This window comes from Lytechinus variegatus, chromosome 2, assembly GCF_018143015.1.
Source record: "Lytechinus variegatus isolate NC3 chromosome 2, Lvar_3.0, whole genome shotgun sequence".
Lineage (NCBI taxonomy): Eukaryota > Metazoa > Echinodermata > Echinoidea > Temnopleuroida > Toxopneustidae > Lytechinus > Lytechinus variegatus.
The window spans coordinates 13,573,933-13,599,279 of record NC_054741.1 but is presented as its reverse complement, the minus strand read 5'-3'; the positions used below and the strand labels follow the sequence as shown (position 1 = coordinate 13,599,279).

Here is a 25,347-nt window from a genome sequence, read left to right as displayed (position 1 = left end):
TCTATCTTGTTGGCAAACGTGCACTCACCTGTTAAATCTTTTCCCTGAATTAATTCACAGTTGGTGCAGACATGACTGATCCTGTCATCACTGGGTGCCCCCAGAACATTGCTGAAGTACTCCCTGATGACTCTGCCGCTGTCGCCATTACTTGGACTCCGCCCACTGCCACAGACAACTCTGGCCAAGTACCATCCTTGGTTGCTACTGCCAACAGTGGTGACCTGTTTGCAATAGGAACCACCACAGTTACATATACCTTCAGGGACCTAGCACTAAATGAGGCCACTTGTTCATTCACTGTTACCGTTTTTGGTAAGTGCTGACAAATCAAGCAAGCAGCAAGACATGATAAAGTTCTTGGTCTTCAAAATATATTTCTTGGTTTGCTCTACATTAATATTTTGACTCTGTCTTCATCAATTTTGATATCTTTGTTCTAAAATTAAGATGTAGGTATCAAAATGCAATGTTGACCATGGTTAGATTTGTGAATGCTTTTAATGTGCACATAATAGCAAGAATTACAAACTTCTGTTATGGTTTAATGATCTAGAAATATTGACCCAGAAAGATGAAAAACTACCATGCTAATGGTAGCATCAGCAAATTGTATAAGTGTGAAACATGCTCTCAACCCATTCATATTTTATGTTTCAGACCAAACGGGACCCACATTCCTCTTCTGCCCTGATGATATCACCTTGGTGGTATCCCTTGGAACTCCTACTGCTGTTGCTACATGGACTGAACCTGTTGCCCAGGATAACTCGGGTACTGTGAATTTTGTGGACCAAAGCCACGCTTCCGGAGATGAATTCCCAGCAGGTAGCACCACCACCGTAACCTACCGCTATGAAGATGGCAGCAACAATCCTGGTTTCTGTTCCTTCCAAGTCATTGTCAACACAAGTAAGTCTTATTGAATGTACACTAGTTAGAAATGAATTCACTATCATGATCATAAAGCTGGGTAGTAATATTAATAGTGTGACTCGAACTAAATTATCTCTAGATAGATGGGCTTAATTTTTATTAGGACTGATTCCTTGAATGCACTGAGTGCTGTTGATGACAAGGTACATGTAGCTTGAGCTAAAGCCATAGTAGTTGTACTTTGTATCCTCTGGCTGAATTTAACTACATGTATTATCATTATTATTATTATCATTTATAAAGCTCTTAGTATATTGTTGATGTCTTACATGAATAATAAATTATAACCACACTAATCGGATTCCAGCTTTCCTTTATGCTTTGAATTTTGTATTTCCCTGAGGCGTTTTACTGGGAATATCTGGTTCCATTATAGAATAGGTTAATAACTAGAAAGGTCTACTTTGGCGGCTTCATTAAGCCCGTCTCACACTATGCGATCTGGTGCGACATGATTTTTCACGAAATCGCGTTTTGCATTAAATATGAAAGTTCCAAGAAGTAAAATTATTGTATTTAAAGTTTGGCCTAATATGAAAACTGAAATTATATTTTTACTTTGCGGCAAACCTTTTGGTCGGAGTAAAGTCCAAATCGGCTTCAAGTCGCAGCCAATGATGACATCATTACGATTTGAAGTTGAATTTGTTTTATTCATTCAGGGAGGCTCGTACGGGGCTGAATTTCGATTTCAGTAGTCCTACCACTTTTCTGAACTCTGATCCCTAATATTTTATTAGTTGGAATATCCATATCAATGTTAACGCAATTAATTTGAAATTCGGTTTACAACAAATCGATAGTGTGAGACGGGCTTTAGAGACCTAATGCTCACGAAGTAGAATGCTTTTACACTTAATTCAGTGTTCAGGGCCTCGTTGCATAAAAGTAACTATTATGGTATCTTTATCATCCAATTATAACTACCATGGTAATGCCGATCAAGAAGATTCCATGCAAGTGACCATTGGATGGCAAAGTTACCAATAACTCTTATGCAATAGAACCCAGGTGGTGTTTCATAAAGCTGTGTAGATGTTAAGAGTGACTTGAAGTATGACCGGTGATCCTTTCTTATGCGCTACACCTTTGCCAGTGAACATTTTGGTGTGGACCATTTACCACAAGACAGGATCATCAATTGCTTTTAACTTACAAACAGCTTTATGAAATGTCCCCCTTGACAGAAAAAGTAGCATTTTGAAGTTTGGATTCCTGTTGCATGTCTGTGTATCATTTCATTCCATATTTCTACCAGCCTGATATTAATGCATTTATTTGCCAACTTTATGTCTCCTAATCAGTGGATGACGCGAGACCAGTGATCGACAGCTGTCCACCCAACATTGCTGTGGAGGTTGAGATTGGAGTCGGTGGTACCCCGGTCACCTGGGTGATCCCAACAGCCACAGACAACTCAGGGGTGGCCCCAACCGTTGAGAACAACTTCAACCCAGGAGACTTCTTTGACGTTGGATCTACCCTGGTTGTCTACACCTTCACCGATGGTGCTGGAAACGAAGCACAGTGCGCCTTCAATGTTGCTGTCACCGGTGGTAAGTTTTAATCCATTGACTGCTGAATTATGTAATTCCTGTAAACTTCATATATAGACTACCTGGTTGCAGTAGGCACTGGGTTGACCGTGATGAAAATTTGGAAAAGGTGGACATGATTGCATGTGTACGTGCACTTTACATGTACATGTATGTTGATTTAGGCCCAGCTTATCAAGCTGTAAATAGTTTTTGAAGTTTTTACAGCTTGGGGTGCTATTCTAGGCTTGTGGCGTCATGATGTTGGGATTAATGCATTTGTACCAATTTTGTGACATAGGATGGAACTATCTGTGGTCACATGTCTGGGTTTAGACCAATCACCTGTTTAGATTTTTATTATGATAGATATAATGATCAATATGCCTATTGTTGTTATTCTACTTTCACCATAGCTTACCATAGGTCTGTAGTCATTTGTATTATTCTTAATAATTTTGATATCAAAACTGTGTTTTTGTTTTCTTTTTCAGTGGACACCACACCCCCCCTCATTCAGTCTTGCCCAGGAGATATTTCTCTAACAACGGATGTCACCACATCTGGAAGAGTGGTCAGTTGGGATGCACCAATCGTTGCTGATGCTTCTGGTGATCCTATCAGCATTGTTGTTTCAATGTCTCCTGGAACCTTCTTTGAGATTGGAACTACAACTGTCATGTACACCTTTGTAGACTCATCTGGAAACAGTATTTCCTGTGACTTTGATGTTACTATTACCTCAAGTAAGTCAGATTTTTAGTTAGTTTAATTTACTGTGACATGTCACTTCCTAATAGATTTAACATAAGCATTCAATAGATGTATGTTAAATCACTACTTGAAAACAAATGTTACTTACAGTTTGCATGCTATTGTTGAAATGAACTATAAAAAATGGAATTAAAATCAAATTTCTCATCTTGATAATCACTAAAACTTTTCAGACTTGTCCAGAGATTTGTAATAGACTATAGAAATGAATTATCATCGTCTCGTGGAATTTTGTGATTATTGTAAGTTTTCCAATATATTATGTAACTGCGATGGGGTAAAGAATAAATGTAACATGTTTTGTATGTAATTGTTGCACAACAGTGATTGGTTTTAAACAAGAAATCTGGACTGAATTTACCCAGTAAAATGTTATTGAGATTTAAAATTCTGAATTATTTTCACCTTTGAAATCTGCATGATTCAATCAGCAAAATAAACATTTCTTCCATGTTAATTCATTCTAAACTTAAGCTGATGAGGAAGGACCTGTCATCTCTGGTTGTCCCGGCAACATCCTCCGCACTGTCCTGGACGACACCACTGGTGGAGTCATCAACTGGACCCCGCCCGTTGCCACTGACAACTCTGGCGAGGAGGTACAGCTCCTGAGCAATCCCCCCACTCCAGGAAGTTACTTCCCCATTGGAACAACCACTGTCACCTACTCATACAGTGATGGTGCTGGTAACATCAGAGAGTGTACCTTTGATATCATCATTGATCAAGGTGAGACCAAGGTGTCCTGTTAGGCAACTTGTCAAAAGCTAATGCTGTGTCTTTCAGCAGGAATCCCACAAGAAGGATTCTCTGTGTCTTTTCAAGGCAGCTTTCATGCAGATCCCATTGGTTTGCCTATGGTGACTTTGATGATTTAATATGAGGAGCTGCTTTTAGGATTTCTAGGGGAAGATGCGACTCTGTGAATTTTTACAAGGTGCCTTGGATGTTTTATTAACTTTTCCTAAAAGTAAACATTTCAAAAGAAAAGCCAGAGAAGTGATGGAAGCACAAGTAATTTTCTGAAAAAAATAAGTAAGAACCTGCCTTTGGGAAATAGAGGAAATTTAGTCTCGATGGATCATTGATGACTTGTCCTTGGATAATTTTGATGTCTATTTCTATTCTTTTTTAAATATGAATCTTTCAGTGTATTCATTTCAGATGGATTTATGTTAATCTGTTTCCCAATGGTCCCCATACAGGGGTATATCAGAATTCAGTAGTCATGGATACATTTATGGATGAATGACTTTAAATGTCATTCATATTTACTGTAGCCGCAGTGGGATGTAGTATTGCATGATTACATTACTTCATTGCATTCAATCTATAGATACTCCATGCGATGCCAATCCCTGTGAGAATGGCGGTGTATGTCTTGCCCAGTCCTTGACTGATTACGTCTGTGTCTGTCCAGGATGCTTTACTGGTGATAACTGTCAGTTTGGTAAGCATTTCAATTTCCCTCATTACTTTTTAATTTCATTTGCTATAAAACATTACAGAGGTCTTGCTAGAGATTATCCTAAACCTTTGTGATGTCCATAATATTTTTAATATAGATCAAAAATAAAACTTATTTGGGAAACACATTCCTGCTAGACTTAATTCAGTACCAAAAGACACAGTATAAATGAACTCTTAATCCACACAAGAATGGGAAGAGGAGAATAAGCTTGCAGAAGGCAATACAGTGTAAAGACTTGATATATTTCCTTAATCTCTTTGTGATATTGTAGAGCTTGATCCATGCAACGGCAACACGTGTGTCAACGGAGGCCAGTGTGTTCAGTATGACAACTCTTGCACACGCTACTACTGTGAATGCCCGGAATGCTTTTATGGCGAGTTCTGTGAAAACCGTGAGTATCAAACACATCATCTAGCTATATAGCTCAAATGTTATCACCACGGTCATGTTAATGAATCACTATTGGTGAGAAATGACACATTTGCATGCTGCTTAATTGCGAGTGGTAATCTGTCACCTCTCGTGACCACGATTGTGCTAAGGATAAGAAATCTTGTAATGTCACTGCTGGTGATAACTTAACAGAGCTTAGATAACTGTGCGCTATTATTTGCATTGTGATGTCACCATGAGCAGTGTTCATTGTGTAATGTGGTGCATCATGTGTAGCATTGCTGCTGATGAGGTGTGTGAAACAAGTTATCTCCATGTATCACTAGTATTAAGAAAATCTGGGCCCTGTGTCTTAAAGACTTGTCATGATAGCAAATACACAATTTCTATGATAAGTCTTCTACCAGCCAATGAAATCAAAGGATTTCATTAATAGCTTTAGACTGTTATTGCAATTAGATATTTTAGCAAGTTTTATGACAGCCCCCTGAATGGCATTTTATCAACAAAGAAGCAATCCATGAAAGCATGTTGTAGGTTTAAGTTACATAAGGTTTACTTAATCCATGTAACATTGTTATTGATTTTTCTTACATGTTTGGTCCATTCTGTGTCCGTCTAGGTGTGGATGCCTGTGCATGCAATAAGTGTGAGAATGGTGGAGTCTGCTCGCCTCTAGCTGGTGGCACTTGTACTGACTACAACTGCCTCTGTACCGGATGTTTCGTTGGACAGTTCTGTGAAAACGGTTGGTAACCTTCTTTTGTTTGGAATGTGAAATAATTAAGATTTTCTTATTGTTGTGTTGAATCAGTACTACTTGTAGTAGCAGCAGCTGCAGTAGTAGCAGTAGTAGTAGAACTAGTAGCAATAGCAGCAGCAGCAGCAGCAGTAGCAGTAGCAGTAGCAGTAGCAGTAGCAGTAGCAGTAGTAGTAGTAGTAGTAGTAGTAGTAGCAACAGCAGCAACAGCAGTAGTAGTAGTAGCAGTAGTAGTAGTAGTAAGTAGAAGCATTAAGTAGTAGCAGCTGACTTATGTATAAGAACACATTCGTGAAGTTGGGCGTAACTTTGCGAAGAGCTTTATGAAACAACACCCTGGAATGTAAATTTTGCTATTGGAAATACATGTAATATGTAGGTATATACAAAGAGGTTTTTCTGGTTGATTTTCATTAATTAATTCATTCACTCATCAGTCCTATAGAGTGGCATTTGTGTATTCATCAAGTTACACTTTTTGTTGATTTTGAACAGAGTACAATCCATGTGACTATGCTCCGTGCCAGAATGGCGGACTCTGTAGCAACATTGCCGACTCCTGCTCAGCTTACAGCTGCGAATGCCAGGGATGTTTCACAGGATACAGTTGTGAAATTGGTGAGTTGAAGTATATAGAAGTAGGGCATTTCCATTAGAGAAAACTTATCAACTCACTTAACTTGTTTAGTTAGAAACAACCATGTTTATAGTGATGAATCCCTTAATCTTTGTATATAGAAATCCACAGAATAAAGTAATTTAAGATGTCATCACATGGAGGTAATAATGTATCTGTAAAGCATTTAGACATGTCATTCTGATGTATTAAGTGCTATATAAAAACAGACTATTGCTAATATTTCTTCGGATGATTGAGCAGGCATGCAATGCTGTTGCCTCTTCATCAAATAAAATACCCCAGCAATTGGATTTTTCCCTGCAAACTCTCCTTTTCAGATATTCCCAACCATTTCAATGGTGATCCTTGTCTTAATAAGGGAATACAATCTTTTTTATGTATCAGATACCCCAGCAATTGGATTTTTCCCCTGCGAACTCTCCTTTTCAGATATTCCCAACCATTCTTATGGTGTTCCTTGTCTTAATGAGGGAATAAAGTCTTATGTAGAAAGTGTTTCCCTCCCTCAAGTGAAAGACCTCAAGCTAATATTTTTTTTCATTTTCCTCTCCTTCCATCACCATGCTATTTTCTCCATCAAATGAAGTAACCCTAGCTAATAATTTCCTTGTCTTCATATCGGCAACTCTAGCCATTCTCAGCCTCTGTGTTGATATTCTTTGTCCAAACAAAGGAATGCACCCACATCAATTAGATAGCTTTCCCTTCCATCGAATGAAATTACTAGTACCCCTAACTGATATTTTTCGGTATACAAATTTTTCTCCTCCAGCCATTCCCAACCCATGTGATGAGGACCCTTGTGCCAATGGAGGAGCTTGCTCTCGTATAGCTGGAAGCTGTTATGCCTATCAGTGCGCCTGTCAGCCAGGCTTTGCTGGACCTCGCTGTGAAGATGGTGAGTTGAAGTCAACTCTTTATATCAGTATTTACAGTATGTTTTTGTTTGAAGGAAAATGTATGCGTTTTTTGTCACATGACTTCTTGGCTGTCTAAAATGTCAGTAGGCCTAAATGTAAATTTCACCTGTTTAATTGTTTTTTGTAATTTGCTTGTTTAAGATTTCAATGAATGGATACCATTGTTATCATCACATGCTCAAAGGAAATGAAAAAAGGTCTTTATGGTCAGGTGGCCATTATAGCCAGTGTGACTGTATTGAATGTCTAAATGGACTGTGTATTTTGTTGTCTTCTTTTAATAGCTGTTGTTACTCTTGTGAACCCATGCAACAACTTCCCTTGTGAGAACGGTGCTTCCTGCGTCTGCGACAACGCTCAGAACTACGTCTGTCTTTGCCCACCTGGCTTCAACGGAATTCATTGTGAAGTCGGTCTAGGTAAGAACAAATTGATTTTCATCTCATTTATCATATCATGTGAATAGTGTAGGCTTTAGAGAGTGACTATTTTCCTGTTAGCAACTGTTTCAATTCGTTATTTGTATTCTTTCTTCTCAGTTGGTATTTTCTATTTTCATTGGAGACTGAATCTGTGAATATGGAGGCTGGATTCCATAGAAATATTGTGTTATAAGCAAAGTAGATCAGGGGCCAATTTCATAAAGAGTTGTAACTCTTTATGAAATGGGCCCCAGTATCCAATGGGTTAAAGAAGAATCCACATAGTTATTGACTACATTATCCAACCAAATTTGCATGTTAGTGTAGAGTAGTAATAAGACATTTAGGCCTACAATATATTTTCAAATCTTCATAGCTATTAAAAAGTAGTAAGATATACAGTTAGTCACAGTATGTGTTGTGGAACCTGGAACTAGTTTTGCTATATAAGCTACTGAAAATATGTCTGTTGATTCTTGCAATTTAAATCAGTGTATCTGATCAGCATCTAGTTTTATGAGTCAGAGCTAATAGTCCTCTTGGATTATAAACATGGTCCCCACTGGAATAAGTTTTTCTTTCATTTGTATTGCATTTTTGCAATGGTTTTTTCAAAACTGCTCTGTTTTTCCTTTTACAAAATCTTAGTCACATCCCAGGATGCTTGCGCCAATGATCCTTGTCTGAATGGCAACTGTGTGAACAGTTACCACAGTGGCACTGAGGTCTTGGGAGTGTACAGCCCACAATATACATGCATCTGCCCTGACGGTTTCACTGGACCCAACTGTGCATTGACCTCCGGTAAGTTCTCATTTTACTTTATTTTCATATTGTAGATTTCTAACCCATTGTAAGGTATGATTTGACTCATTGCAACATGTGAAATCATCATTGCATTTTATTATGATGCATTTATTTTATTTTAGGAGGAAGGAATTCTTTATCATATATATATATTGGAAAATGAAAAAAAATCTTGAATGATACACAGTCCACAGAACACAACAAATAAGTTTCTCTTTGCATATGATACCATATACATAAATACTTACATTAAAAAAAAATCACAATTGCTTTTTTAAGAAAGCAATTTTAAGAATTTACTGGTATGTCTATATATTCAACTCATGATAGTATTGTATTTTCAAAATAAATTGAAATAAATCATATCTATGTAATATTGCTCTTAGATTTTATTTCTTGCATCTATTACTATTTTTACTGTTTAACAAACTTTTTATATTTCTTTCCTTCTAGCAAACAACCCAAGTCTTGTTGTGTGTGACGACAATAAGTGTGAAAATGGTGGAGTCTGTTACAACACATATTACAGCTATGACCAGAGTGTGTCCTACTTCTGTGAATGTCCAATTGGTTTCTTTGGTGAATGCTGTGAACTGACACGTAAGTTGGATCTGAAAGCATTATTTATTTATAGAAGTGTGGATGAAAATAAACCTTATCAATATTCAAACCAACATGCAGCCTTTATGAATAGTTATTTAAAACAATTTTACAGGAAGATGATTCGGAAAAATCAGTCCTTAATTTTACTGTTTTCACACAATGTAAGTACATTTAAAATGCTAAACAACTTGGCTTTTACAAATTTGTTGAGTACGTAGATAGATATGACAAACCATTGATACAAGTAGATATGACAAACCATATGACCATAATTACATTGCTTAAAAATTTGAACATTAAATTTGAAGCACCTACATGTAGCTTCAAAATTATAACATTAAAATGTAAAGATGAATTTATAGCTTTCTTCATGACATCCATGTTTGGAAAAATTACCTATTGCTTCTTTTACAAACTTACATGCAATTTTGAAATGGAACTGTAAATTCTGTTTTGTGTCAAATTAAATCATCGTATCTTCTCCTAGTGTGAAGGTTGATTGCATTTCCTGTCCAATTCAACTCTGTTATTTTCATTATGGTCCTTGAGTAATTGTAATGATGACATTATCTCTATCTTGTATGCTCTATCTTCTAGATCCCAATCCTTGTAACAGCAACCCCTGTACTGTTAACGGCAACTGTTTGGCCTTCAACACCTACTTTGTTTGTTCCTGTCTCAACGGATACTCTGGAGTCACATGCGAGGTCCCACCAAGTAAGCAGAACCCCCTTAATTTACTAAATCAATTTAAGAGTTTTATAAAGAAAACTTGTTTTATTGTATGAAGGTGATTTTGAAAAACCTAAATAGCTTTGAATACTGCATTTGTAGGGGAGAAGGGAAAAAAGTTTATAGATAGCTGCATCTTTATTTATACACTGTCTTCATATAGAATAATGAGTCCAAAGCTTGATATGGAAAGATTATATTATTTCTCATGCACTACATTGAAATATATCTCCAATTATTATTTTCCCCAAGATGACATCACAAGGCCAGTCCTTGACTGTCCAGACAGTATTAGCGTGCCAGCTACCACAACCAGCGGTGGTGCAGTAGTTACCTGGAACCTTCCTACAGTCACCGACGACTCTGGGAACTGGGGCTTTGTCTCTGTCAACAGCGAGTCTGGAGCTTACTATGCCATTGGGACCGTCTTGCCTGTGACCTACAGATATGTTGACGGAGCAGGCAACTTTGCTACTTGCACCTTTACTATCAGTGTTACAGGTGAGTCTTCTGCAAGGGTCTTTTGAAGTAGTGGAAATGTTATTAAAAGGTTTTTTATTGATGGTATTGATATCGCACCATCCCAGCAACCAGAGGTGGCCTAGGTACGCCAGGTTCCCATTTTATAAAGACTTTTAATAACAAAAATGCACAATTGTTATAACATATTTGCAATCAGCCAATAGGATTAAATGACTTTAGTTGCTTTTAACCGATATTGCCAAGAGGTTTTATTATAGCTACTTTTATAAAAACAGAATCCAGTTCTATGCCTGCTTGGGAATTTAATGATTCCTTTGAGATTTACAGAATTTGGCATTGTACATTGAATTCTGCTTTCCCAGCTTGATAATATATTAGAAATACGCTGCCTTTATTTATCTAATATATAATGCTTTGTCAATGTCCATATTGCTGAGTGGAGCGAAAGGATGCTCTCATCTTGAGATGGTTATAATAACAATGTATACAGTAGGATAGAGAGTTTGGGTACAGTCAGGATATCACTTTGTAGATTACCTTCCCATCACCAAATATTTGCCTTTTTTAGAAAGAAAGCACAGTGTCGTCCTATGGACAAAATGCCCTCCAACTATAGGATCAACAGCTTTAAGCTGGGCTGAATGGCAATGACAGTAGAGTTCCTGTTACAAACCAAGTGTATCATATTCCAGATGTTCCTCTCCTCTATATATACCTTCTACTGTACCTTGTAGAAAGTGAATGGTATTGATGTGATATATCTTCAACCTTCGTTTTCACATGACAGAACTTGACAACATCAACCCCGAGATTCAGCAATGTCCAGAAGACATTGAAATCACCCTGCCTCCCGGTGGACTCAGCACCGTGGTTTCCTGGTTGGAACCCTTTGCTACCGATAACTTCGCTGTCGTCAGCACCGACAACAACTTCTCTCCTGGAGACAACTTTGATCTTGGCTCGACAGTGGTCTCCTACACCTTCACAGATGCTGCTGGCAACTTTGATGTCTGTACCTTCACCGTTACTATTGAAGGTAGGTCCCTTACTGTCTGTCTTTTGATCCACATAACTGATTTAAATCCTGCTTTTGATCTCCAAAGTAGTCAAGCTACAAATGTTTCATCTGGCAATGAATGTATTCAAGTGAAAATATGATGATACCATGATTTCAAAAGTTTATACTTCACAGTTAACTATTAGGATTTAGTCATTAGAAGAATAAAGCAAATGATCACACATTTAACCTTTCTTTTCCAGCTGAACCTGATGTAAGCCCACCAGCCATCACAAACTGCCCTGGAGATCTTACCATCGAGGTTGGACCTGGTACTGTATCTTCTGTTGCCACTTGGATTGAACCCTCTGCTACTGACAATGTTGGTGTCATCACAACCATCAATAATTTCAATCCTGGAGACATTTTCAATGTTGGCACCACCAGGGTTACATACAGCTTTGGCGATGCCGCTGGGAACCCAGCTTCATGTAGCTTTGATGTGACTGTTATTGGTGAGTTCTTAATTTTTTGTTGCATGCAATTATTAGATTTCTTTGGAACGATGCTTATTTTCAATAAAGATATTAACTGTCTTTGTCAGTGATAGTATGCAGTGATTAAGAAATGGAACAATCATACTTTTTTGTTTTGGTTGACAGTTGGCGAAGATCAGGACGCCCCCATTATCCAGAATTGTCCTGGAAACATCGCTATTTTTGTTGGAGTGGGCATCACTGAAACTGCTGTAACCTGGATCGAACCTTCCGCAGTAGACAACTCCATCGGAGCCATTGCAGTAGAGAACAACTATGCACCAGGAGATGACTTCCCACTAGGAGCCACTCTTGTCTCTTACACATTTACTGACTTGGCAGGCAATTTTGCCACTTGCGAGTTCTTTGTTGGTCTTCAAGGTATTTTTATATTATTAAATGCAATCTTTTCATATTGGTATATTAGATGATATGGCATTTTATCTAAAAGCAACTTGATAAAGATGATTGGGTGGCCTATTTATGTGATTACCAATTTATAAAGTGAATATTTGACAGCTCTCTTTATTTGGATTGTAAGTAAAAAAAACATTCTAGAGAGTCACACACCTACTTCCATCTCATCATCCATGATATTGCCCCTTTCTACTTCTAGCTTTCATGATAAACCATTACAATATACCTATTACTTTGTCTCTCAGTAATTAAAAGCCTCTAATATAAAATTACCAAACTCCATTGGAATCCAATGCTGTAATGATTCTGCCAACCAGTAGATAAAAACAAACCACTTGAATTGATCTCTTTACTATCTGAGCATGGTGCCCTAATCCCCAACATTCTCCACATTCCTCTGCAGTTGCTGTTGACGATGTTGACCCTGTCATCTCCAACTGCCCTGGAAATGTTCTTCTTAGTGTTGCCCAAGGTGTCACCTCGGTTACAGCCTCCTGGGTACCACCTACAGCTGTGGACAACTCTGGCACTGTCAACACTGAGAGCAACTTCATCCCAGGGAATGTCTTTGGCCTTGGTTCCACCGTGGTCACCTACACCTTCACCGATCCTTCCGGCAACCTTGCTATCTGTGCCTTTGAAGTCATAGTAACTGGTAAACTACATGTATTATGTTTATCGAGTTGTTGTAGCTTTTGGTGCTTAGTTGATGGTATTGCTTTTTTTTAAGTATTAATAGCTGCAGCATTAGCAACTTAACGTCAGCAGTAGTATCAGCAGTAGGGGTTAATAATAGTTTTACCAGTGAAGTAATATAAATAGTGCAGTCAACAGAGTATCGCTTGAAGTGTATTGATGAGTGCTTTAGAAAAAAAGTTTCTGGCCTTTGTTAATGCAGATGAAAATTATATCTGAGTGAAAAATATGCCACAACATTTCAAAAGTGGACATTTGACATCAAGTAGTAGAAATAGTCTGTACAGGGTTTTTGACACAAGTGTGAGGCCTTGGGATCAATTCTCAGTAAGTTTGAACTTGATTTGTTACTTTTCATCTGCAGATTTAACAAAGGAAAGACTATTTCTAAAGCATTTGATTTATAATCTTTTCTCTGTTTGAAATCGAATTGATTGAATGATAATCTCTATCACTTTGTTAACGCACATTATCATTGCCTTCTATTGGTGACAGTTGCTGCCGATGTTATACCACCCGTGATCTCCAACTGCCCCGGTGCCATCAACGTGGAGGTCAGCTCCAGCCTGTCCACTGCTTCCGTCTCTTGGGATGAGCCGACTGCAGAAGATGAATCTGGTATTGTGCTGACCAGTCAGAACTTCAACCCAGGACAGCTCTTTGGGGTGGGAACCACCGCTGTCACCTATACCTTCACCGATCAGGCCGGCAACCCAGCAATCTGTACCTTTGTGGTAACAGTCACAGGTGATAAATTTTACAAGTATTTTTGCCCTATTTATGTCCCATTTAAAGATCACACATAAATTAATACTTTAGAGGCCTTTTTTCCAATTATATCACATTCACAGTAACAAATAAATTTCTGTTTACTATAGTTATAATTCCTTCCTGCCTATGAATATGCCTTGATAAAATTGTGGTGCTCAAAGAATATCTTACCTTATCAAAATATCTTATATGTAGTTCATTCCTCCTTTGATAAGTAGGATTAATATCAGCATTTTTGGACAAGGTAGAAAGAACATCACTTGAAAATTTTGTCTGTGAAGAACACAATTTTCCAGTGACCTGTCTTTTCTTTAACCTTGCAGCTGTTGACGACATTGCACCTGTCATTATTGGTTGCCCCAACACCATCACCTATGAGGCACCCCTGGGGGCTACCCGCGCACCTGTTACCTGGAACCCTCCCACTGTTACAGAAGGAGGTGTTGTAACTTCACAGACATCAACACCAGGCAGCCTCTTCCCACTTGGCTCCTCACAGGTTACCTACACCTTCACTGATCCTCTCGGAAACGTTGCTACCTGTTCCTTCTCAGTGGTTGTCATAAGTGAGTAGATGGGGATAAACCCCAAGGAGTAGATAGTGTGTACCTTTGATTACAGATTGATTGATTGATCATGTATGGGAATATAAGTGAATTGTGAGCTTTATTTTTCTAATAGGTTTCCTTAATTTTTTTGTTTATATTCCATCGGGCAGTCAATATGTATGTGGTAGGAAGTTGTATCAGATTACTTAATTCAGACTCATCAAAAGACCCTAGCATCTAAGTGTATAACATAGAACTAAAATAAAATTTTTAAGAATTGTTAGCAACATAATACCATAAGAGACTCTTCAAAGGAACATTTTTCCGTGAAAGAATGATATGATAATTGGTAGAAGGAATTTATCCTAAAATATGGCCTGGGATCCTTAACATAAATGCTGTGACAAATCACACTTGAAACATTAAAATTTATCACTTACTACCGGGTCTTTTCATGCATCAGTCTCAAATGTTTGCAATTGATTGTTACTTTTATATTTCAAAAACCCTGACCTTTAAAGATTAAGTTGTAGCGTTCATTCATATTCATTGTTGCTAACAAAATCACCTTCTGCTGATTTCTGCAGCTGTTATGGACAATACGCGCCCAGTCCTTGTATCCTGCCCTGATGATATCAGCGTCCGTGTCGATGTCGGCCTCACTGGAGGTACCGCCTCATGGACGGTACCCAATGCCGTTGATGACTCTGGTACTGTCAATGTTGCCAGCAACTACAACCCAGGAGATTTCTTTGAGCTTGGATCCACTTTAGTGGCGTACACACTCAGTGACGATGAGGGCAACTCTATCAATTGCGATTTCTTTGTCATTGTAACAGGTACATGGAACATTCTTCTCACTCACTTTTTTTCCCAGAAAAAATGGTGCATATAGTGAGTGACAGAAAATGAAGTCTTTATAATAATGATAGTGATGTCTTATTAAACGCACACACCGTCCAGAGATTCCCATTCCGCTAGCACAGCATTATATACTTTAGATTTGCATAAATACATATAGATAGATAGATGTGGTTGTCGGTTGCTTAGACACTTCAGTCATCACATGAAAACTATATTACAAGAGAATAATATTTCTATTGTTAACATTGTGTCACCACAATCTTGTTTTTGCTCCCCAGCTGCAACTGATGACGTTGTGCCAGTGATCAGCGGGTGTCCAGATGATGTCATTCTTTACGTTGCTCAAGGCACGACCAGGGCCAATGTGTTCTGGACCGAGCCAACTGCCACTGACAACTTTGGTGATGTGACCGTCACTCGATCTGCCACCCCCGGAAGCCTTTTCCTGCTTGGTCAGCGCCAAGTCACCTATACTTTCAGAGATGAGGCCAACAATATTGCCTTCTGTACCTTTGATGTTATTGTTCAAGGTAATGTGAACCCATGAGTGACTGTATTCTAATTCTCTTTCAAACATTAATGTAATCCTGCAGTAAAAGGCTGTCAAAAAACTAGTGTGTTGTGAAATGAGAAGAATATGACAATAATACTATGCAGTGAATGTTAATTAAATATAAGATGAAACCCAGTGTTAAACCCAACATTCTATAGCAATGGGAACTTACATGTACACATGACACACACATGTTAAAACGATAGTACTTAGTGATCATGTCAAGTATGCCTGTCGATAGTTTCATGTGATAAAATAAATTTTAGTTATAGATATCCTAATGAAGTTTACACAATATTGCAGGATGTACAGTTAAGTGATGTGAACAAATAGGAATGTACTGAATATCTTCTGTCCTTCGTCTACAGTGGCACCAGTCGATGATGTGTCACCAGTCCTTGTTTCATGCCCGGGTGACATTACCGTTGCTACCTCAGACCAGAATACCGCTGTACCCGCTTTCTGGCTTGTCCCTCAGGCTATTGACAATTCTGGTAACGTCAATGTTCTCAACAACAATAACCCTGGGGACCTCTTTAGCTTGGGTGTCAACACTGTCACCTACACGTTCACAGACAATGCTGGAAATGATGTTATCTGCTCGTTCGATGTCACTGTAGTTCGTAAGTACTCCTAGATTAAAAATGCCCTCTTGGCGGGTTTCACAAAGAGTTGGCTTTCAAAGCTCTGAAATTCCAAGTTGCATGGAGTGTTTTGTACATTCTGCATTGGCCAGATACTGCTCGGATAATTCCTGTAATCATTACTAAGATTAGATATTGGCACATGACTCGAAGTCACACTATACCCTTTGTGAAACTCCCTACTATTAATGATCAGAACAAAGAATTTCATATTTCGCACACTGTTTGCCAGAGACGTAAAGTTAAGCATCATCTTCAAATGATATTACGTCTTCATGTTTATATTTTGTTATAAATGCTTCATATTAGATTTGCTTGTGCGTACCCAGAAGGGATATAATGAAACCAGTGTGGACCTGTAACTGGATATCCATGTTTTCAGAATTATTTTTGAATGATGGTCATGATGTATCTTCCTCAATCTGAAAAAAATAATTGTTAAATCACTCTAAATTGACATATTAGCTCTTGAATGAACTTCATTTACACTTCTAGACTGTATTCTAATTGAATATTTGTACTAGTCTGTCCTAATTGTAGAATTTGTTATTTCATGATCAGGACTTTTTTTCTTTCTTCCTTTTTTTAACCACTTGTCTTGTACATTTCTCTATCTTGTCCACGCATAGTTGGTGTGGTCGATACCACAGATCCCATCGTAAACTTCTGTCCAGCAAACATGGAGATCTTGACCCCTGTTGGCGAGCCAGAGGTTGTAGTTACCTGGAACGAACCTGTGGCCTTTGACAACTCTGGCAGTGTCACCACCACTCAAAGTGCCTCTCCAGGAGACACCTTTGGAGAAGGTGTTACTCAGGTGGTCTACCAATTCACTGATGCCAGCGGAAATGATGCTTTCTGTATTTTCACTATCACTGTTACCTGTGAGTGCACCGGACATCTTGATTTTTCAGCATTAAATCCATTTGTCTACTGGAATGTGATGTTTGCTTTACAAAAAATTTGGGAATTAGAGGCATGCTGTTGGTCAGAACCATTTTCAATCTCATTAATTATTTGCTCTCTATGAAAATAATACATAGCAATGATAAAGTACCAATTTATCTAGTTGCATGTCCAGTGGTAAACTGTACATTTCCCTGGCATAAACACAATTTCAAACTAATTTTCATATCATTTTGTTTGATATTTTTAAGTGGATGTCCAAACTGACTTTGAGGGTCCTGTCATCAGCAACTGCCCTGATGACTTTATCCTGAGTGTCCCTGCAGGAATCGCTACTGTATCCGCAACGTGGCAAGAGCCCTCTGCTACTGATGCATCTCTTCCCATTTCATTGGAGCAGTCTGCCAGTCCTGGTGATGAGTTTCCTGTTGGTCAGACCACCTTGGTCACCTACACCTTCACAGATGCTTTGGGCAACCCGACCATATGTGCCTTTAGCATTTCTGCCGTAGGTAGGTATTGGCTTGTGTATCGTATTGCTGAATGCTTGGCATGAATTTGATCACCATGAAAGCATGTATATCCTGATTCTTTACTTGGAATGTCTCTTATTAACATTAAGCAAGTATGAAGTCACTAGTATATCACATGTATATTCCAGATTTTTCCTCTTAAGATCCTGTGTAGAATTTATTCAAGGTGTTTGGAAATGGCAACATTATGAAGAAAATTTGGATCCAAAGTACAATATTGGTTATATTCTTGATCTGATCATCCAGATGGGAAAACAAAACATTGTATGTAGCCATTTGAAATAAATCTGAATGAAAATAAGCTTGCCGGTCATATCTCCTATCCGCATTTGCACCCACATTTTATTTTGTCACTTTACTTGCATGGCACAGTTGTCCCCTCTAAAGTTTGAATGGGAAAATATACCTTTGTTTTCATCAGACTCTTCCAAATTTATGAATCACTTTTGTCTTGCATGATTTCCTGACACTCCCCCACCTCTGTATCTCTCACTGCATCTTGTAGTTGTTATCGTTGACAACACTGATCCTGTCATCTCCAACTGTCCCGATGACATCAACTTGTCTGTCCAACCCACCTTCGCCAATGTAGCTCTCACTTGGATAGAGCCATCAGCAACGGACGACACCACTGCCACTGCCAACATCCGCATTGACCAAACTGCCTCTCCAGGAGATTCTTTCCCTGCAGGGCAGACCACCATTGTCTCTTACACCTTCACTGATGAAGCAGGAAACTTTGCTGTGTGCACCTTCCAAATCACCATTAATGGTGAGGAGTTGTTTGATTTATTGACAAATTCCATACCTGAACCAGGGTTGTCTTTCTCAGATAATTGAGTGTGACTAAGAAATCAGGTTTTGCAATTGCTTGGGGGTATATAACGGATCACAGCAGTTACTCAGACTGCATCAAGAGGACACATTCTACTGCATATTATTCATTAGACATCACATGCACATTGGCACTTACATGATTTTGAGTCAAAATGGACTCTTTGTGAAAACAGCCCCTGAACTCTGATCATATCAGAGTCGCTTAGTGGCATCACTTTATGGACATGAATCCATACAAGGGCATCAATTACTCTGGTATCATAAGGGTTCAAATTGCACATGGTTTTACAAAATGATATTTAAGGAGCGTCCTGTTTGCATTTTCCACACTCTCATTTCAAACAATCATGCACTGCTTAATAGATTGCAGCTTGCCTTGCAAAAGAAGTACTGGAGAAGGAACATCTGTATACACCACATATGCTCATAATATATCTAAAATTTCTATCAAGGTAATAACTTGATGTTTTGATCCATTGCATTTTTGTTCACTTTTCATAGATTGTCATTTATTTTCTCTATTGTTTGGTCATAATCTGGAAAAAGTATGCTGGTACAGTATTTTTCCAGTTATTGGATCATATTATTTACCTGTGAACTTGTGATACTTCAAGGATCTTAACTTATTAATAAATTATATTGTATGTATTTTATGTATATAGGATATTAAAATATTGATCAGATAATTTCTAAATGTGCGAAATCTTATACATTATTTTGACAGTGTTGAATACAGACACCACCGATCCTGTGGTGAGTAACTGCCCAGATCCTATCACCTTGAGTGTTGGTGCTGGAGTGACTAGCGTCCCTGTGGTCTGGACCGAACCTACCGCTGTAGATGAAACCAGTGCTGTCACCGTCTCCCAGACTGCATCACCAGGGGACAGTTTTGGCCTCGGGCAGAACCTTGTCAGCTACACTTTCACCGATGCTGCAGGAAACGATGCCTTCTGTACCTTTACTATAACCATCACAGGTATGTTCTCTGACATGGAGGAGCTGACAGATCTTTTGTACCCTAACTAATTCATTTCATTCTGCTTCATCATGTTCTAACTACTCTGGAAAAGTGCCTTCTAAGTAACAAGTTCGTTGAAACAACTCTTTGTTGTTTCGAGCCATCTAAAAGGCACGACTCCCATTTGCATGCATACCTCTGGCAACTTGCTGTACACCTTTTTTTTTAAATTTCTTTATGAGTAAAATAATGTGTTTGTTTCTTTGGTAAGAATTTTATAATTTGAACTCCAGGTCATGAATATGTCTGTGATATACCTATCATTATGTATTTAATTTCAACATGTTCTTTGTTCTTTCTTGGTTTCCCACATTTGAGATGATTTGTTTCCCATTTTTTTCCAAAGTCTTAATAAGTCTGTGGTTTCTTATATTTGGACGCCAATGGTTAAACATGTATGAAGAATCCTGACAATTGCCCCTCGATGATATTGAGTTAGTATTCCAGTCAATCCACCTGTCCTATCTGTCCTTGATGTACTGCTTTAGCATTAGGATTCACTGTGAAAGATACTTCCACTTAGGACAAACAATGCCCAAGGAACCTCAGAGTCCTGGGAGGCATTTCATCTATATTTTTGTCTGACAAGTTTTCAGATCTGACAACTTTCCTGGATTCTGATTGGTTGAGAAGCACTGTTACTATAGTAACTGTCGGATAAAACAGGACTTGTCAGATAAAATGTCTGACAAGTCCTTTCATGAAACGCTCCCCTGGTAGGCATCTTTTGAGGAACAGATGAATCTGTCTCATTCAGCCTCTCCTCCATTATGGCCCCTGGATTCTCTCTTTCCTTTAGCAGACCACAAGTTACCTACTCCTTTGCAGATCAGCCATGCTACAACATTTTCTGTACCATTGTCACTAGTTGTTGTTGATATGAACAGCACTGCACCAATTGATCAAGAATGCAGAAACTCACTCGATTTCGTGCTGTAAGACGCAAACGATGTATTTTCTTAAGTCATCATTGAATTAAGGAGGAGCAGTCCCTTTTGGGACCAAACAAGGTGTAAACCGTAAACTTCCCCAAAGCTCTTCACCATGAAACCTTTCAAGATCCCTTTAGGTCAAAGATTATTGCTTACTATCTTCATAAGATCTTGGGATGATTTTCACCTTCACAACTAATATCTTCAGTGATAAAAGACCTCCTCCATTCTTCATGATGTGGCATATTTATTTATACATGTCCAGGTTTGGAGCTGACAACAAGTAGTAAGAGTCCTTGCTGGTATCAAAGAAGTTTAGTATATCCAAGAAAAAATGGAATATGGAATCAAGTGTATAGTAACTTGGAGATTTTTTTTAGACCAGATTAATTCCATAATTTACAAGGAATGTTGCACAAATATTTCACTTGTGGGGGATATGTGCAAGACTCATTTCAGGTGACAGTTATGTTGCCATGGAAATGGAGTACTGTGGTAAGCAGGGAACAGATCAATCTATCTACTTAATGAGTATAAATCAATATTAATGTTGTTTAGCACATGTGTTTACCTTTTTGGGTTACAAAATCTATTCCTTTTCATCTTGAAAAATCTCTGGCATAATTTCCCCAATGATGAATGATATCTGTCTAGTTCATAATCATTTAGGAGGTTGCAAAAGTTGTTTTTATATGAACTGAAATATTGAAAGTGTTTTGCATTATTTGTTGAATTTTATACTGTGAATAAGAATGCAGATGAAATGAATGTTGAAAATAATAATTTGGCATGATTTGATTTTGTTGGGGTAGTTTTGGATCTTAATTTCATGAGTAATACTATTCTTTCTGTGCCCTTTCATTCCCTTACTTTGCTCCACAATGTCTTCTTGCAGTTGCCACTGATAACATAAGACCCGTAATCAGTGGCTGTCCGGATGATATCAGTGTCACAATCCCATCAGGATCCAATGGAGTTGCTATCAATTGGACCCCGCCCACAGCTACAGATAACTCTGGAGAAGTGCCAACCGTCATCTCTTCTAGCTCTCCTGGAGATACTTTTGAAGTTGGCACGACTGTAGTTAGTTATACTTTCACTGATGGTTCAGGCAATAATGATATCTGTCTGTTCACTGTTACTGTAGCTGGTATGTATTTCATACATGTGGATGGAGTTATATGGTGTGGCGCACGATTGTTCAATGCACTTAAGTGTTTTCTTGATTTTGGTGGTATATAGATTTTATTTAGATGATTGTTGTGATGTGTTAGAATGTTCATTTTTGATTAAGTTGTATTGAGTGTTTGTTTCCTCTCATCTATGTTGTCGAAGTCTTGGTGATATTTATAGTTGTGTAAACCTTTAAAAATGTATTTCTGTCTATTTAATGGTAAACATAGATCCAGTGGTTTCTAATGGAATCTATACCTGGTTTTCATGGATTTGCTGAACTATTATTCTTCTTCACCATCTTTATTCCTATTTTATTACACAGGTATCTCAGTCTATCTTACCTTGGACCAATATTGCCTATTAACTATTTTTTCCCCTTGATTCCTTAATCTCGTTAAATGACCTCTTTGAGACTGGAGGACACAGGTTTCCTTAATCTGTGGCCATGTCATGGTGGACGTAATCTGGTGATGTGATCCTTTGCATCATTGGTAGTCAAGGTTCCTTTATTCACTTGTATCCCTTTCCTGGTGTAAAAGTAGTGAAGCGATCCGTCTTCAACATTGGTACCCTAATTTCAGTCCTGTTATCAGAATATGTACATTTTTATTCAGGTATTGAGGTTGGATATCAATACATCTATATACATGTAGCAAGGTCTGCTTTCAGATTGATCTCTAATAATCAATTGTCACTACCGCAGTTAACTTTACTGATCCTGTTGTGACTGGTTGTCCTGATGACATTTCTGTATCAATCCAAAATGGAACTATTGGAATCTCCGTGAATTGGACAGAGCCCATTGCCACAGATAGCTCCGGCTCCGTTCTTATTTCTACTTCTACTCATTCTTCTGGGGATTTCTTTGACCTCGGCACAACCCTCGTTAACTATACTTTCACTGATGGATCAGGAAACTTTGCTATCTGTTCCTTCTCTGTTTCTGTTGATGGTATGTAAATGTTTTCTCTGATTTTCCTCATACACTACCACTTCTCAGTTAAACCTCACAACAGTGCATATCAATAGACCAGTGATACAGTATGGCACTTTATATGTACAAACTTAAGAGTTCTTATATTTTTTTATTCTTTCATAATATTTATGGGTTTTGTTATATTTTTTGTGTGTTTTCCTTTCTTCGCTTCTAAATTAAGCATTGGCACAAATCACACAATCATGCTAACCACATTCTGTCAGTGGCTGCAAGCAAAGTGACATTATTCATCTATGAGAACAGAATTTGCACACTTGTATTGGTCCCACTGATGTCACTGTAAACCACAAAGTTCAAGGTTCAAATCTCAGTGCAGCATTTTTCTTTGTCAAGATAATAGGCACCTTAACAAAATTCATAGCTGTGTGTTGGTGTCTGGCCATTGAAAATGTTTCAAATTGCTGTTTGTTTTATAACATCAATCTTTTACATATTCCTGGTGCACATATGATTTTTGTGCCCATTATGCATATCAAGATTTAAAAAATTGCAAAATGGAGAGGAAAAAATGCATGCTGCACATAAAGTCTTGCACACTCTCACTTCATTCTGTGTTTATGTGAGTCACATGGGGGCGTTGTGGTCTAGTGCTAAAGGCTGACGTCTTTCAATCTGAAGGATGTGGGTTTGATTCAAAGCCATGGCGTATTTTCCTTCAGCAAGAAATTTACCTACATTTGTGCTGCACTTAACCCAGGTGAGGTAAATGGTTAGCGTCAGGAAGTAATTCCTCAAAAGCTGTGCATACAGACCAGCTTAGCCAGGGTAATGTAGGAGCACCTAACAAGGTGGATACGTGCACTATACAAATCCTTTATTATTTATTTATTATAAGAGCACCTACGATATGCCATTTACGAATGAGAAATTATTATATTATGCACTTAAATTACACCATTTATCTTTTGCAGCATTCCATGCTGTCAAGTTTTTGAAAAAAAAATTTACCTTGCATTTGGTCAAAATAATGGATTCAGGAATCTTATGGTTATGTGCACTTATATCTATTCATTTGCAAAATGTGTCTGCACAAGTCAGAACTATTTTTCAAGCTTGAATGGTCGATGTTTAGAATGCCCACTAAACCAGGTGATTAAGTGATACATTGTGCAGAATAACTTTCTGTAATTTGTAAATTCTAATTGATTTTCTTTTCTTTGTATGCCTTTTGTGTAAAGCAAATATTTCATATTTCTGTGACTTCACATTCCCTTGTCTGTGTATGCCAATCAACAGTTACTTCTGGTGACAACATTGACCCTGTTATCACAGGGTGTCCTGAGAATATGGTTGTGACCATTCCTAGTGGGTTTACAGAAGCCTCTGTGACATGGATTGAGCCTACAGCTACCGACAACTCTCCTGACCCAGTCAGGGTTGATTCTAGCAGTTCTCCTGGAGACTCCTTCACTCTCGGCTCAACTGCCGTCACCTACACCTTCACAGACAGCTCTGGGAACTTTGCTGTGTGCTTATTCATTGTCACAGTGCAGGGTATGTCAACATCGCAAAATCCATAACTGGTGTTTCCTAACTCTCTGGAAATGGCAGGTTGAAAAACCTGAGGTGCTGTGGATTTTTTGATGGACTCACCTGGTCATTATATTTAATTAGTGTCCTAAGGCCTCTTCCCATACTCGCCTCGGTTTACAGGTATTCTTAACCCATCGTCCACTGGAACTGATTGGTCCCTCTACAGATCCTCGAGTCTAATGAGTCAATTACACATCCTACATGTATCTATCTATCTATCTGCTTCAACATTCCTCTGGTGTCTTGATTTTTCACACTGGTCCGTCTTCTATGAAGTGGAGATCTCAAATTTCTATTGGTGCTATGTTTTGCTGAATAATATCTTAACTGTTCTTTTTTCAGTGGCATTTCTTGTGGTGCATTTGTATGCTCCCACATTCTGGTAATTTCTGAGCCAAGGTCGATATTAGTTCCTTATGTCCAGCTGTCAAGCTGTGTTCTCCTTGTCCTTCACCCAGGTGAAACCTAGTTTCCTCATCCCCGGCTTTTTGCTTTTCTTCTGCTTACTGTTTATCCCATGTCACTAGATTCTCTAGGTTCTTTAAATGCTGAAGTGGTGGATGGTCCCAAGTGGTCTCAATATTAGTCTGTTGTATATTCCATAAGTTTCTATAAATATTAGCTATAGGTCTGGAGTTTCATCTTGGTTTTTCTATATTCTACAAATCTTCTCACCCAGTTCTGTTTCTTACGAGTTTTCATCTAACGGATCCTTCCTCTGGTTTCTTGGGATAGTCTGTAATTTACCAGATCTACAAATCATTTGGAGCTATGTATTCTCTTTCAGTACAATTATTTGTATTGAAATTGTTGTGTGAGATTCATTGTGTATTCATGGGCTGCAAGTTAATGCATATTTTATTATGCTACTATTACACTTTGTCACGATTCTATCGTGCTAATTCGT

At 38.2% G+C, this 25,347-nt stretch overlaps 1 protein-coding gene across 1 annotated transcript in view; it reads left to right on the top strand.

Moving 5' to 3' along the window:
- LOC121407376 (mucin-17-like) overlaps positions 1–25,347 on the top strand; it is a 91,427-nt gene that overhangs the window by 47,217 nt on the left and 18,863 nt on the right. Inside the window, 31 exon segments of the mRNA XM_041598426.1 lie at positions 61–315; positions 661–912; positions 2,241–2,492; positions 2,966–3,217; positions 3,720–3,974; positions 4,582–4,695; positions 4,988–5,110; positions 5,735–5,860; positions 6,368–6,490; positions 7,285–7,410; positions 7,717–7,851; positions 8,503–8,658; positions 9,115–9,261; positions 9,862–9,981; positions 10,249–10,497; positions 11,267–11,515; positions 11,740–11,991; positions 12,139–12,393; positions 12,833–13,084; positions 13,621–13,872; positions 14,220–14,462; positions 15,032–15,283; positions 15,587–15,838; positions 16,230–16,484; positions 17,135–17,389; positions 17,663–17,923; positions 18,450–18,716; positions 19,506–19,760; positions 21,630–21,884; positions 22,614–22,862; positions 24,144–24,401. Coding sequence (XP_041454360.1) covers positions 61–315; positions 661–912; positions 2,241–2,492; positions 2,966–3,217; positions 3,720–3,974; positions 4,582–4,695; positions 4,988–5,110; positions 5,735–5,860; positions 6,368–6,490; positions 7,285–7,410; positions 7,717–7,851; positions 8,503–8,658; positions 9,115–9,261; positions 9,862–9,981; positions 10,249–10,497; positions 11,267–11,515; positions 11,740–11,991; positions 12,139–12,393; positions 12,833–13,084; positions 13,621–13,872; positions 14,220–14,462; positions 15,032–15,283; positions 15,587–15,838; positions 16,230–16,484; positions 17,135–17,389; positions 17,663–17,923; positions 18,450–18,716; positions 19,506–19,760; positions 21,630–21,884; positions 22,614–22,862; positions 24,144–24,401 — 6,747 coding nt within the window.